The sequence below is a fragment of the Pipistrellus hanaki genome, assembly GCF_964339955.1.
Source record: "Pipistrellus hanaki genome assembly, chromosome: 8".
Taxonomy (NCBI): domain Eukaryota; kingdom Metazoa; phylum Chordata; class Mammalia; order Chiroptera; family Vespertilionidae; genus Pipistrellus; species Pipistrellus hanaki.
In genome coordinates, this window is record NC_140510.1 from 45,469,175 (window position 1) to 45,484,526 (window position 15,352).

At 37.8% G+C, this 15,352-nt stretch overlaps 1 protein-coding gene across 2 annotated transcripts in view; it reads left to right on the plus strand.

Moving 5' to 3' along the window:
• The window catches only part of DYNC1I2 (dynein cytoplasmic 1 intermediate chain 2), a 47,040-nt gene that overhangs the window by 2,947 nt on the left and 28,741 nt on the right, over nt 1–15,352 (plus strand). For both annotated transcript variants that reach the window (XM_084892324.1, XM_084892323.1), the window contains 2 exons: nt 6,876–6,993; nt 12,734–12,824. In XM_084892324.1, the coding sequence (XP_084748450.1) occupies nt 6,876–6,993; nt 12,734–12,824 (209 nt within the window). The remainder of the gene's footprint in view (nt 1–6,875; nt 6,994–12,733; nt 12,825–15,352) is intronic.

A 15,352-nucleotide genomic window follows, 5' to 3' on the forward strand; every position in this document is an offset into this window, starting at 1 on the left:
CCAGGTACTTATGTCTTCTGATTTTGGGCATCACCATTTAATCATGTAATGAAAATGTACATTGACCCTGAGCTGGAGATATTACAGATATGTTTTAAATGGCCAATGTAAGGTAATTTGTCCTGTGACATTTGTACCAAGTTTTTCTATGTGATAGCCTAAAAAATAGCCAAGACTTACAGGAATCTCTTAGGGGAAAAATAAAAATAGTAGTAAAAAAAAAATTAATGATGTGATTTTTATGTGTCATTGCAATGATACTGTTAAGGCCTATAATTGAAGAATTTTCTAGTGTTCTCTGAATCTTCCTGTGATACATTATTATAAGTGAGTTAGAGCTTTTAGTTATTTCATTAAAAGCTATCTGGAAGAGAATTCAAGATGGCGGCATAGGTAACACCTAACTGCAGCCTCACACAACAATTTCAATAAAATACAACTAAAATACAAAATGGACATTACCCAGAACTACAGGAAAGTGGACTGACTAGAAATTCTACAATGAGAACGAAAGAGAAAACCAGAAGGAAAATCAGAGGAGCTGTAAATGTATGGAGACACATTGCACGTGAGGAGAGGACGGAGCCGGAGAGGAGGGGGAGACTGAGTGCCTGGTTGGCATTCCCTAGCAGGAAGGAGATTAAAGCTCCGGACTGTGCTGAACCCCAGATCCGACAGCACTGAACCCCAGTTCTAGGCCAGACCCTGGGGATCCAGGCTCATACGAGGGAGCCTGGGCTGTTAGGTGGAATCTCAGGGGAGCGGCAAAAGGCAGAGCCCCTGGAGGCACGCACATTGCCCGCAGAGGACGGACTGTTGACTCTGCTGCTAGATTGCCCTAGTGGGAAGGAGACAAAAGCTCTTGACTGTACTGAGCCCCAGTTCCGACTGCACTGAACCCCAGTTCTAGGCCAGACCCAGGGGACCCAGGCTCATACAGAGGGAGCCTGGGGTATAAGGTGGAAATCCAGGGGAGCGGTGAAAGGAAGTCCCGGAAGTGTGCACATTGCGCACACAGAATGGGCGGTTGACTGTGCCACTGGATTGTCCTGGCGGGAGGGAGACAGAGGCTCCAGACTGCTCTGAACCCCACTTCCAGTTCCGGGCTCATTGGGGGAGAGCCTAGACTGTTTGGCAGCAGGCGAAACTCGAGGGCACCTTTCTCTCAGAGGTGCTTGCAACGAGTACTGAAGGACCCTGAGGAATACTGAGACTCAGGAGCCTCATAGGGCGTGGCTGACGGAAGCCAAGGCTGTAGGCTCCACCCTGAAACTCCGCCCCATCCAAGCTGAACACAGAGACTTTTAAAGCTACCAACTCAGGGAAGCTGCGAAAATGCTGAGACAAGGAAATAGATAACAAATGAAAGAAATGGAGGACAAAAAGCGACTGGATATAGAGTTCAAAACCACGCTTATAAGGTTTTTCAAGAATTTCCTAGAAAAGGTTGATAAGACCTATGAGGATATGAAAAGGGATCAACTAGAAATAAGGGATCAACAAGAAATGATAAGGGATCAACAAGAAATAAAGAATACATTGTCTGAAATAAAAAATATTATACAGAGTCCTAAAAACAGAATGGAAGATCGCAAGAATCAAGTCAAAGATTTGGAACATAAAGAGCCAGAAGGTACTCCTCCGCAGAAGCAAGAAGACAAGAGAATCCAGAAAGTTGAAGATAATGTAAGAAACCTCTGGGACAACTTCAAGCGAACCAACATCAGAATTATGGGGGTCCCAGAAGATGAGAGAGAGCAAGATACCGAAAACATACTGAAAGAAATAGTAACAGAAAACTTCCCCCACCTGGTGAAAGAATTAGACCTACAAGTCCAGGAAGCCTGCAGAACCCCAAACAAAAGGAATCCAAAGAGGACCACACCAAGACACATCATAATTAAAATTCCAAGAGCAAAAGACAAAGAGAGAATATTAAAAGCAGCAAGAGAGAAACAGGTAGTTACTTATAAAGGAGCAACCATACGATTGTCGGCTGATTTCTCAACAGAAACCATGCAGGCCAGACGGGAATGGCAAGAAATATTCAAGGTGATGAATAGTAAGAACCTACAGCCAAAAATAATCTACCCAGCAAAGCTATCACTCAGAATCGAAGGCCAAATAAAGAACTTCACTAATAAAAAAAAAAAGCTAAAGGAGTTCATCACCACCAAACCAGAATTATATGAATTGCTGAAGGGGGTTCTTTCGGAAGAGAAAGAAAATAAAGATAAAAATTATGAACAACAAATACATAACTTTTAACAAGTGAATCTAAAAACCAAGGGAATTAAAAAAAATTGATGAACAATATTAACTGTTGAATATAATAGAATAAGAGGTATGGAAGGGGAGTGGACTGATGATTCTCATGGAAAAGAGGAGTGTGGGGTGCAGGAAGAGACTGGACATAAACTGTACACCTATGGATGAGGACAATAGGGGGTGGGGAAAGGGCAGAGGGTGGGGTAGGAACCTGGTGGAGGGGGGAAAATGAACTTTTGTAGTAATATGAACAATAAAGGTTTATTTAAAAAAAAAGAAACAACAACAAAAAACAGTCCATGAAATGTGAAAAAAAAAGAGAAAAAAAGCTATCTGGTAAAAACATGAGTCAGACTGGCAGAGCCATTACAAAGTAGTATCTATAAATTTAAGCCTTTAAGTGTTGAGAGAAAATTTGGTTTTTGTTTTCTAAGGATAGTCATAAGTGGCCTCTAAGGGCTATCTGTTACATGATTTATATATTTAATTTGAAGTTTTTAAAACATTACAAGTGATAATATTAAACAATGAGTCTATAATATGTTATATGTATATAGGTAAAGTGTCAACTTGATAATATAGCCTGTTTAACTAATTCTGTTTTGATGAAATTTTCTGATGAATTTTTTAAGTTAAAGTGGCATCATAGAATATTATGACTAACAAAATTCACTGCAGACAGTTGTATGAGTAATAACTCTCTGGTCAAAATAGGCATTTGAGGTACACAGTAGCCTTTTCTTCTTCAAGGGATAAGGTTCCAAGACACCCAGTGGATGCCTGAAACCTCAGATAATACCAAACCCTATAAATACTATGTTTTTCCCCATACATATGGACCTATGGTAAAGTTTAATTTAGAAATTAGGCATAGTAAGAGATTAACATAGTCAGGCACCACTTAATGATGGGAATATGTTCTGAGAAATTTGTCATTAGGCAGTTTCATCCTTGTGCAAATATCATAGTTACTTACACTAACTTAGGTGGTATAGCCCATTACCCACCTTGGGTATATGGTACAGCCTATTGCTCCTACGCCACAAGCATGTTACTGTACAAACCAAAATGACATAGTCTGCATAGTACATACGTGTAAATACATGGTACATATGTGTAAATACAAGAGATGTATGAAGGCTCCTGCCAGTGTATTATGCATTCTGTTTTACAGTAAAATCATTGTTTATAAATAGAAATATTACACTCTAAAATGATAAAAAGTATAGTAAATACTTAAACCATTAACATAGTCACTTATTATCATCAAGTGTTATGTACTATGCATAATTATATGTGCTGTACTTTCATCTGACTTAAAGTACAGTAGGTTTGTTGACACCAGCATCACCACAAACACATGCTTAATGCATTCCACTATGACATCACTAGGAGGTAGCAATTTTTCAGCTCCATTATAATCTTATGGGACCACTGTTGTATATCTGGATTATTGTTGACTGAAACATAATGCAGTCCATAACTGTGATAAAAATAGAATAATTATAATAATATACTGTAATAAAAGTTATGTGAATGTGTTCTCTTAACAAACTAGTACAAATTTCTTTTTCATTTTTTATAATTTCACAGATAGAATATTCATTCTTACCATAGAATACATCTTAGCAACCTCAGCGTACAATTATTTTTCTTTATTAAGTTGAGAACTTTCACCTTTTCACTTAAAAGATGCACTTTATGGCTTCTCTTTGGCATATCTGAAATGCCTGTGTCACTAATGTGGTTTGAGACATTATTATTATTTTGTTGTTGTTGTTAATCCTCCCCCAAGAATATTTTTTTCCATTGATTTTTAGAGAGAGTTGAAGGGAAAGGGAGAGACAGAGCAAGAGAAGCATTGATGTGAGAGATAGACATAGGTTGGTTGCCTCCTGCATGTGCCCCAACCAGGGCTGAGGATCGAGCTTACAGCCGAGGTACATGCCTTACACATGAATCAAACCTGGGACCCTTTAGAGCACAGGCTGATGTTCTCCAGGGGTCTTCAAACTACGGCCCGCGGGCCACATGCGGCCCGCAGAGGAGTCTGATCCGGCCCGCCAGGTTTTTTGGGCAGTGAGCGCAGCCGAGGTGTTACAGTAGGAATTAGTAGTTCATATAGTCCGGCCCTCCAGCTCTCTGAGGGACCGTGATCTGGCCCCCACTTTAAAAAGTTTGAGGACCCCTGCTAGCCACTGAACCAAACTGACCAGAGCAGCCACCCATCTATACTAATAAAAGGATAATATGCTAATTAGACTGGGAGACCTTCCGGATGTCCTTCTGGACAAAGCCATGGTAGTATGGCTAAGGCAGAGGTGGTTAGGGGTGATCAGGTCAGCAGGGGAGGGCAGCAGTTGGGGGCAATCAGGCTAGCAGGGATGGCAGTTGGAGGCAAGCAACCCAGCAGGGGGGCAGTTGGGGGCGAACAGGTCTGCAGGGGGAACAGCTGGGGATGATCAAGCCAGCAGGGGGTGGCAGTTGGGGGTGAGCAGGCCGGCAGGCAAAGTAGTTAGGGGCAATCAGGCAGGCAGGCAGGTGATTGGTTAGGAGCTAGCGGTCTCGGATTGTGAGAGGGATGTCCAACTGCTGATTTAGGCCTGGTCCCACAAGATCTGACCAAAACCAGCAATTGGACATCCCCTGAGGGGTCCCAGATTGGAGAGGGTACAGGCCAGGCTGAGTGACACACACCCCCTGCACAAATTTCATGTACCAGGCCACTAGTTTATATAAGCCTAAGCAACTGTTAAGACCAAATGACCAGAATGACTGGTTGACCAGTTGATGCAGGAGCTGCCCCCTGGTGGTCAGTGCATTCCCACATGGGAGTGCTGCTCAGCTGACTGACCCATCCCAGCAGCTCACCAGCCCAGCAGCAGTCACTCACTCCCTCAGTAGTCCTGCAGGTCCAATCTCCAGAGAACAGGCCAGACACTGATGGACCAATGCCGCTGGCATGATCCCGACAGCACCACTGGCCTCCTGGAAGTCGGCCTCAGGCACCACAGCCACTTCTTTTCCCTAGATGCTCCTCAAGGAAGAAACAATACAAAAACGGCTGCCAGGTGGTTCCTGACAACCAGTGCCAACATCAGTGGGATGGATCCGGATCCCGGGCCAGCAAGGGCATCCCACCACCCACTCAGAGGGCCAGTCATGTCCTAGCACCACCACCCCCAGTCCCCTTGGAACCCCACCCATGCACAAATTCATTCACCGGCCTCTAGTTATTAAATAAAATAAGAGTTTCTTGAACACAAGCATTTCAACACCATGATAATTGATCTAATAGCCAAGACTGTTACTAAGTGACTTACAAGTGATTAGCATATTCACTGGGAAAAAGGGATGATTCACATCTCAGGCTGAACTGAGTGCAACAGAGCAAGATTTCATCATGCTATTCAGAACAGCATGCAGTTTAAACGTACGAATTACTCATTTCTAGAATTTTCCATTTAATACTTTCAGAGCAAGATTAACTACAGGTAGCTGAGAGCGTGGAAAGTAAAACCGTGGATAAGGGGACAATACTGTATATAACTTTTCCCAGAAGGCTTAATATTCACTTGAAATGTTTTGGATGATCTGAGAGTATTGAGATTTCTTTAGAGATTTCTTTAGTTTAACTGGAAGATTTTGCTAAAATTATAAATGTCTTAAATAAAACTCGACAAAAACTTAATTTAAAAAATGTTTTGAACTATACAAAAGTGAATTTTACCAAACCCAGCCATATTTTTATCATGACCTAGAGGCTGGTGCACAGGATTTGTGCACTGGTGAGGGGGCGTGGCCTGTGTGGATTGGCCCGCTGTGGGAGCGTTGCTCATCCCGGTCAGCCAAGCAGCTGCAGCAGGAACAGCCACTCATCCTAGTCAGCTGAGCAGCTGTAAACCCGCCCTCTGAGTGGCTGCTCCCATTGTGGGAGCACTGCTCATCTGGGTCATCCTAGCAGCCTTCCCACTGTGGGAGCACACTGACCACCAGGGGTCAGCTCCTGTGTTGAAGGTCTGCCCCCGGGTAGTCAATTTGCGTCATAGCAACTGATTGACCGGTTGTTCTGCCATTCAATCGCTGGGCTTTTTTTATATAGGTTAATAACTATAGTTAAAAAAACAACTGTAAAGCTTTTCTCCATATGCATTTTTATAAATATCCTTACATAAAGTTGCATAAATACAATGAGTATTTCATACAGAAGTTTTGTTTTCAACAAATCAAATTGTCCATTTAGTTAAAATTTGTTATCTTTTAAATAACTCCATTTTTTTTCATAGTATTGTGGTATTTATGTCTAAGTTTTTATGCCACAGGGGAGAGTTTCACAATTCCTAACTGTGGATAGCAATTTAATACTGTAGATAATTAGAAGTTGACTGTACTTTTAGAATTTACCTATTAGGAAAATTTTTGTGGGAGCTCTTTGATTATATATAAAAAATGAATCAAGTTAGTACATACCATTTGAAGATTGCTTACTAGAACTCTGTTGAGAATGGTGTTCACTTTATTAGTATAATGTCTATTCAAAATATGTGTTTTGCAAACAAATGGTGTGTACCATATATAAACTTAAGTTTTTAACTTAAAAATTTTAGACTGATCAGAAGAAGGAAGCAGTTGCTCCTGTGCAAGAAGAATCAGATCTTGAAAAAAAAAGAAGAGAAGCTGAAGCATTGCTTCAAAGCATGGGGCTAACTCCAGAATCCCCCATTGGTAAGGATAAGAATATATCCATTCATTAGAGACATACATTCCATTCAGCTCAGATGTACCCAAGATGAGTGAGTTGACAATATATTTTGCATATTTTTCTTATTTGTGTATCTTAAAAATTATTGATCTCATTCTTTATTTGGAATTGCCTTTTTTCAGATGTGCTAATACATGGTTATTTTGTTAGGAGAGCTGCAAGGTTAATTATGTTTATTAACATAAATGAACCACCAATTAACTTTTCTCATTAAATCAGTAATTTATTTCAACAAGTATTTGTTGATCAAGTTTTCTGTGCCATACTGTATTAACCTTAAAGATGACTGTGATTTTTTATTTTAATTCTACATTTCTTGCTGTAGGTTAGATGGAGGTGTAGATAATCAAAATTCTAAAGGTATATTAGTATTCACAAGTATAGGAGTGGAAGGAGAAGCTTATAGCCTTCTGTTCTCAGTGGTAATAAGGAAAAGAATATTAGTACATCCTTTTGGCAGTGATCTGACTTAGTCTCATTCTTTTTCTGTGTTCTTTGTTTTGATAGCAGTGATAGACCAAAAGACTGAAATAGAAGAGGTACGGAGGATAATCTAGTTACATATCAGAAAGCATTACGTGCTTACTTAAAGTAATTTTGAGCTGGGTGCTTTTACATGGTATTTTAGTTTGACATGGTCATTGTCCTTTAGGGACCTAAAATTTCACGGTTAACTTGTGGGCGGAATTCATCTAGTCCAGGGAACAAATACCAAAGATAGTAACTGCTGTATACCTGTTGCAAAACTACAACAAAATAGTCCTTAGAGCTGATATTTCTAAAAGGTTTGAAGATGAAAAAGCTGGTTTCTCTCATAGTCTGCTTAATTGTTATTTCTTTCAGTTCATTTGCCTTTTTCTTATTGTAGAGTGTGAAGATTGAAATATATTAATGTTTAATAAGCTTATGTTGCATATTGCGATTTTAAAAGTAAATGAATCGGAACACTCTTTTCTTGTTTAAAAAAATACCAAGGTGTTTATTAGTTGCTTAGTCTTTGAATAATCTTTTTTTTTCTTTTTTTTTTTTTTCTGAGCCTTTGGCTTTTGTTTGTTTCCTATAGGATTTCCCCCCCTTTTCTGTTCTTTGTAAGACATCCATTTAACTGCATTCACCTGCACATATTTATTAATTTATTGCCCACCTCCATCATCAGTTCTTGAAAGATCATTCTTCAGTTGTGTGCATATGTGTGTGTGTTTCTCCCTTATATCTCATCTCCATTCTTCTTCCCAGTCTTGCATTAAATACTTTTGCATTTTTCACATATACCCTTTTGATCTGTCCTATATGTGTTTACATTTTTCAAATTTTCATATATCTATATGTATATGTTTCATATACATACATGCATTATACTGTGTGTCTCATTCTATAAAGGGGAGCTTTCCCTCCATAAATAATGCTGTGTGGTTTCTCTAACTGCATTTTCTGTTAGAAAAGCATGAGACATGCTTAACTTTTCACTTTAATTACTAATAGTCACTTCCAAAGAGTGGCAGATAAGGGTGTGTGTGTGTGTGTGTGTGTGTGTGTGTGTGTGTGTATGTGTGTGTTTTAGGACTTTGCTGTAATATTCTCGTACTGTCCATATTAAGTGGCCATTCTCATTTAAAATAAATTGTACAGCTTTCCCTTTTGCTGTTTTATAGAACAACTTGTAAAGGATAGGTATTGCCTGTTCCTTAAAAATTTGATAAAATTGAACTGTAAAGCTGCCTGGGATTATAATTTATTCCCCCAGGGGTGGTGGACAACAGGAGTTTTGTGTTTGTTTGTTTGTTTGTTTTCACCGTTTCAGGTTTTTAATGATTTTAGTCTATTTAAGTTTTCTATTTCTTTTTTTTTTTTTTTAATCAGGTTGGCTTTTTTTTTTTTTTTTTTTTTTTTTTTTTAAGCGCACAGAACAATAATAAATATTGATTATCTCTCAGTTTTTGTCAGCCAGGAATTTAATAGTAGCTTAGTTGAGTGGTTCTATCTCAGGACTCTCATGGGGTTGAAGTCAAGATGTTAGAGTTGTAGTCAACTGTGGTGTTGACTGGGGCTAGAGGATTTGCTTTCAAGATGGCTCAGTCCCATGGCTGGCAAGTTGGTGTTGGCAAGGGAGGGCTGAGTACCCCCCTGCGGGCCACTCCAGAGAACTGTTTGAGTATCCTTGCGGCACGCCAGCTGGGCTCTCCCAGAGTGAGCAATCTGAGAGAGGAAGAGAGCCAGGAGGAAGCTGTCCTTTTTATGGTGTACCCTTGGCAGTCCCACAGCATCGTTGCTGCCACATTCTGTCCATTGCAAGAGAGTCACTAAGCCCAGCCGACATTCACATAGAATTTGTGGATGTTCTTTAAAGCCACCAAAATATTTTCATAACCTCATAGGTCTCTTCATATTTGGAGATGAAAATATGCCTTGTTTTCCTTTAAATATATATGATGATATATTTATATTGGTATGTTTTCTAATGTAAAAGCATATTTACATTTTGCAATAAAACCAACTTACGGTAGCTTTGAGATACTATTTTTCTTACACATTGCTAGATTTTGTTAGTATTTTATTTGGGAACTAGAGGCCTGATGCACAAATTCGTGCACAGGTGGGGTCCCTCAGCTTGGCCTGTGATCCATGCCAACTCACCCCGTCCCAATTGAGGCTGGAGGAAGGGGCTGCCGGAGGTTGGCTAGCTGGGGAGTGGGAGCGGCTGAGGGAGGTTGTGATCAGGGTGATTGGGGCCAGTTTCCTCCGTATGAGTCTGGGTCCCCAGAGTCTTGCCCGTAACTGGCACTCAGAGCAATCGGGAGCTTGTGTCTTCCTCCTGATTGAAAAAGACAACCATGTCCTCAGTTGCCAACCCATTCCACACACTTGCCTCCGTCCCTCCGCATTTACTTTCACACCTCCTCTGAGTCTCAGTGTGCTTTTCCACTCAGCCAGCCTTCCTGTGGTTCTGGATGATGTCCGTTTTGTCTTTTAGTTGTAATTTTGAAGTGGTTGTGTGAGGCAGCAAGTTCAAGTGTTTACCTATGCCGCCATCTTGGTTTCTCTCTCTCTCTCTCTCTCTCTCTCTCTCTCTCTCTCTCTCTCTCTCTATCTATATATCTGTTTCTCTCTCTCTCTCTCTCTCTCTCTCTCTCTCTCTCTATATATATATATATATATATATATATATATATATATATATTTAAATATATTTTATTGATTTTTTTACAGAGAGGAAGAGAGAGGGATAGATAGCTAGAAACATCAATGAGAGAGAACATCGATCAGCTGCCTCCTGCACACCCCCCACTGGGGATGTGTCCGCAACCAATGTACATGCCTTTGACCGGAATCGAACCCAGGACCCTTCAGTCTACAGGCCATCTCTCTATCCACTGAGCCAAACCGGTTTCGGCTCTATATATATTTTAAATGTAGTCTTAACCAAGAAAGATACTATTAAACTTATTGAGTGGATTGATTGATACTTGAAGTCACTAGAAAGGGGAAATAACATATTACATTGAAAAAGAATTTTATAGTTCATCACAAATAATTACATGGAGAGGAATATTACTATTTTCTTCTAATCTTTCTAATACATTACTTAGAAAAATTATTTTTCTAAGCACAAAGTTAAGTATAATTTAAAGAATATAAACTTTCTGCCGAAACCGGTTTGGCTCAGTGGTAGAGCGTTGGTCTGCGGACTGAAAGGTCCCGGGTTCGATTCTGGTCAAGGGCATGTACATTGGTTGCGGGCTCATCCTCGGTGGAGGGTGTGCAGGAGGCGGCTGGTCGATGTTTCTCTCTCATCGACGTTTCTAGCTCTCTATCCCTCTCTCCTTCTCTCTGTAAAAAAAAAATCAATAAAAATATATTTTAAAAAAAGAATATAAACTTTCTCCTTTGAACACCTCTAATATCAAAACATTATATTGCCCCATTATGACTTAATAAACATGTACTTGTGCTTATAGTGGCAAACCACTGTTAGATATTGCTCTTTATTTAGATCATAAGGAAAGTCTTATAGTGAGAGATGGACAAAAAGATAAAGAAATATAACATAAGAGTAGTTAAGAGATATTAATGTTCTTTTATTTCAGATACAAGTAATTTTTACTTACTTTGAGTCATACATGTAGCACTTAGCACAGTGCCATCTGCATGCCAACTATAGGGTATCCACCCAAAATGTATATGTACACTGAATAAAGGCAGTGTTTATTAAACTACATTTTGTTTTCAAAATTCAGCTGATCAAGTTTGCATACATTTTTGGGGGACACCCTGTATATGAAAGTGATTTGGTTTTATCATTGTTTCTGAGAGATTTAATCACAAAGTTGATTTTGCGTTTAAAGTCCTTTGGAATTTAAGTAATAGTTCATTACTATCTCAGGAAACATTCTAGCTATGATTTTCCCCCTTTTAATCTTACTGGTTACCAATAGAATTTGCCACTGAAAAAATAAGGTGTTCAGTTGTGCACCTATGTTTAAGATGTAATTTGTCATACTAAACTTGTTAGACTAGCAAACCCACTGTTTCTACTGCAGCATGTATAAACATTTAACATAATTTTAAAGGTTCAGTGACTGTGACTTTAAAAAACACAGACTTTTAATTAAGTACATATTTCTTTAGTTCCTATATAACTGGGAACTTACCTTCTTTTCAGTAGACTAGTAAAAGAAGGGCTTACAGCTCAACATAAAATTATTTTTAAAAGATACTTGGGATTGGGGACAATTGTGGTAAAATTTAACCAGAAGATGGCAGTGATGATCCTCTTATACTCCCTGCAATGGTAATCAAAAAGTTTACAAATGTGAAAGCATGAAATATGCACGCTCAACTGTTGGTATTTGATGTTATAAATGACAGTTTAGGGGAAAGCATTTGCTCTTTGTTTTATATATTATGAAAAATGTGTATTTTTTTTATAAGAAGGGATTAAGAACATTTTGGGTGTCTGTATCTTTGTCTGTACACTTCAGTTTTTTCTGAATACTGGGGTAAGGAAGTTACCATAAGTCTTGCCTTGTTTCAGTTGCATGCATCACTTTATGTTATGCGTCATGTCCAGAAGGCATGCTGTTTTATGGCCTGTTTGCACTTTTCACCCAAATTGCTGGAAGCTAATGGACATTTTAAAGGAGTCATTCCTGTAGCTAGTCATTCTCTAAATTGGCTTTTATTTTTCGGTGGGGGAAAGTTAAATCGGTTAGGAAGTTTTTGAAAGAAAGAAGTATTAAGTAAAAATTAACTTTAAAAATAAATCTCAGAAAACCAGAGTTAATAACTTTTGAAGCATATTCTAGAGTTTTGATATTGACAGCAATTATAAGTATTATTTATACTCTGGTGATCTTCAAGGTGGAAAATTAGAAAGGGGAGAGGAATGCTCTCCTTTGAAAATTAGTGCCCACATTTGGTATTGGCTGAGACGAAGATGCATCCTTCTGTAACCTTGCTTTTAAAAAGATATAAAGCCCAAATGCATTTTGCCAGAGAAATTGCATGATCGTCAGCATGCATTGTTAACTTTGTCTTTCTCCTCTTCTTTCTACTGTTCATTTTCATTCATGTATTTTGTTTTTTGGTTTGCCATTATTTTTCCTTTTTTGTTAATTACTTCATGTTAAATTAATTTTGAAACGTCATAAGCTGAGCAACCTCTCCGTGTAGTAACAGCGGATACCTGTCTGTTTCACTATTTAGTCCCTCCTCCGTTGTCTCCATCCTCCAAATCTGTGAGCACACCAAGTGAAGCTGGAAGCCAAGACTCTGGAGATGGCCCAGTGGGATCCAGGTATAGTAATTTTCTTTGAATATTTTAAAAAATAAAATACATTTAGTGCCCAGGTGCTTTAGAGGGACTCTAAATAGTTATGTTGAAGTTTGTCTTAATATTTTGAGATCTAAATGGTACAGAAATTGTAAATTGAGGGAAATTTTTTTTTTATCATATTTCAACTATACACTTGATTCATTTAATATTGAATAGTTAACAGATTTTATGCTAATTATATTAAAGTAGACGTGTTAATTTAAATGTTTTCTGTTTACGCAAACTTTAATATATGACTGGAGTATAGCATAAAACCTTTCTGTTGTGCTTAATTTCCCATTCAGTAATTGAAAATCTCAACAGTACAATTACATAGCCCAGTTCTGTTCTATTAATTCACTAGTTCTGATAAAGATAGAAAATAATAATGCCTAAAATATCAAGAATAAGGAATAACTGATAAGAAAACATTAAGTTTTTCACTGCCTTGAGGACATCATGCTAAGTAAAATAAGACAGAGGGAGATAAATAATCATATAATCTCACTTATATGTGGAATCTTAAAAGATAAATATGCTCATAGAACACATTGATGGTTGCTCCAAAAATTGTGTTGGGAAAATTATTATTCTTTCTCTCCCTCTCTCCTCTCCCCCTCTCCCTCTTTTTTCTTTTTCTGTCACACACACACACATACACACACACACACACACAATAATAGCAGGTTTTTAATAACATCATACTTTTTTACTTCTTGTGACAGCTGAAATGAGATTAAACATAGGTTAAAAATATTTATTTAGAATCCTTATTTTAGGCCAGGAAATTACATGTCCTTCTTAGGAGAATCTCTTAATACACCTTTAAAAAAATAAATACACTGAAAAGTTTTATCTTTGTTGTACCTGATCCCTTCTAATTGAATTTACAAAGAAGTAATGAGTATCTAAAAACAGGACCAGAAAAAGAGGAGCAAGAGAGTTAGATAATCTGAAACTTGGTACTAATTATTCCTAAATAATCAGGTTATCATTAATAATTAGAAGACACAAGAGGTTCAGTTTGAATTTGAAATGTGCTTTCCAAAACTGTTCTGTATATAGAACCAAAATTGCAAATCAAAGCAATACTGTCATTGGAGGTAAATGACATAACTCCTTTCATTTAAGAAAAATAGCCAAAGCTGGTTTGGCTCAGTGGATAGAGCATCGGCATGCGGACTGAAGGGTCCCAGATTCGATTCTGGTCAAGAGCACATGTCTGGATTGCAGGGCTCCATCCCCAGTGGTGGGTGTGCAGGAGGCAGCCAATCAATGACTCTCTCTCATCATTGATGTTTCTATCTCTCCCTCTCCCTTTCTCTCTGAAACCAATAAAAATATATTTAAAACAAAGAAAAATCAAAGCTTTCTTTTTAGAAATACTATTACCTTAAAAAAAAAAAAAGTATGTATTAAAGATTATTTAGCCTAAATTTATCTTTAAGGCTGAATTAATTTTTTAAATACTCAAACTTCTGTGTTTTTATACAAATATGTTAGTATTCTTTTGTTGATAAGCAAGTGGTATTTTTAAGTGAAGGCTTTTTTTCCTTCTTCAACATTATCATAGTAAAAATTTTCCCCAAATAAAAAAATAATTATATTTATTCAATTTCTTTATTTGATATTATATATTATTTTTGTGTATATAATATATTTACATTTTAGTGATTACATCATTAATTTATGGGAGAAGATATTCACAAATGATATGTCTGATATCTAAATTATATAAAGAATTCATAAACTCAACATCAAAAAACAATGTAGCTAAAAAATGGGCAGAGGACCTGAATAGATATTTCTCCAAAGCAGATATGAGCCAACTGACACATGAAAAGATGCTCAACATCATTAATCATAATAGAAATGCAAATCAAAACTGTCTGAGATGTCACCTCAGAAAGACAATACATAATAAGTACTGGTGAGGACATGTAGAAAAGGGAGCCCTTGCACTGTTGGTGGGATTGCAAATTGATGCAGCCACTACGGAAAACAGTGTGTAGATCCCTCAAAAAACTAAAAATAGAGCTACTATGTGATCCAGCAACTTCACTCCTGGGTATCTATCTGAAGAAAATGAAAACATTAATTTGAACATGCATTCTTATTATAATTGTGTCATTATTCACAATAGCCAAAATATGAAAGCAGTCTAATTGTTCACCAATAAATGGGTAAAGAAGGCCTGGTATTCATATATGAAAAAGAATGACATCTTACCATTTGTGCCAACATGGATGGGCTTAGAGGCTATTATGCTAAGTGAAATAAGTCAGAGAGAGGACGATAAATATGATTTCACTTGCATGTGGAATCTGAAAAACAAAACAACTGAGCAAACAAAACAGAAATAAACTCATAATACAGAGAACAAACTGATGATTGCCATAAGGAAGTGGGGAAAAGTGGAGGGAAAAAGATGAAAGGGCATAAGAGGTACAAATTTCTAGTTATAAAATAAATGACAGGAATGTGTTATACAGCTAGAGAATAGTGTTAGT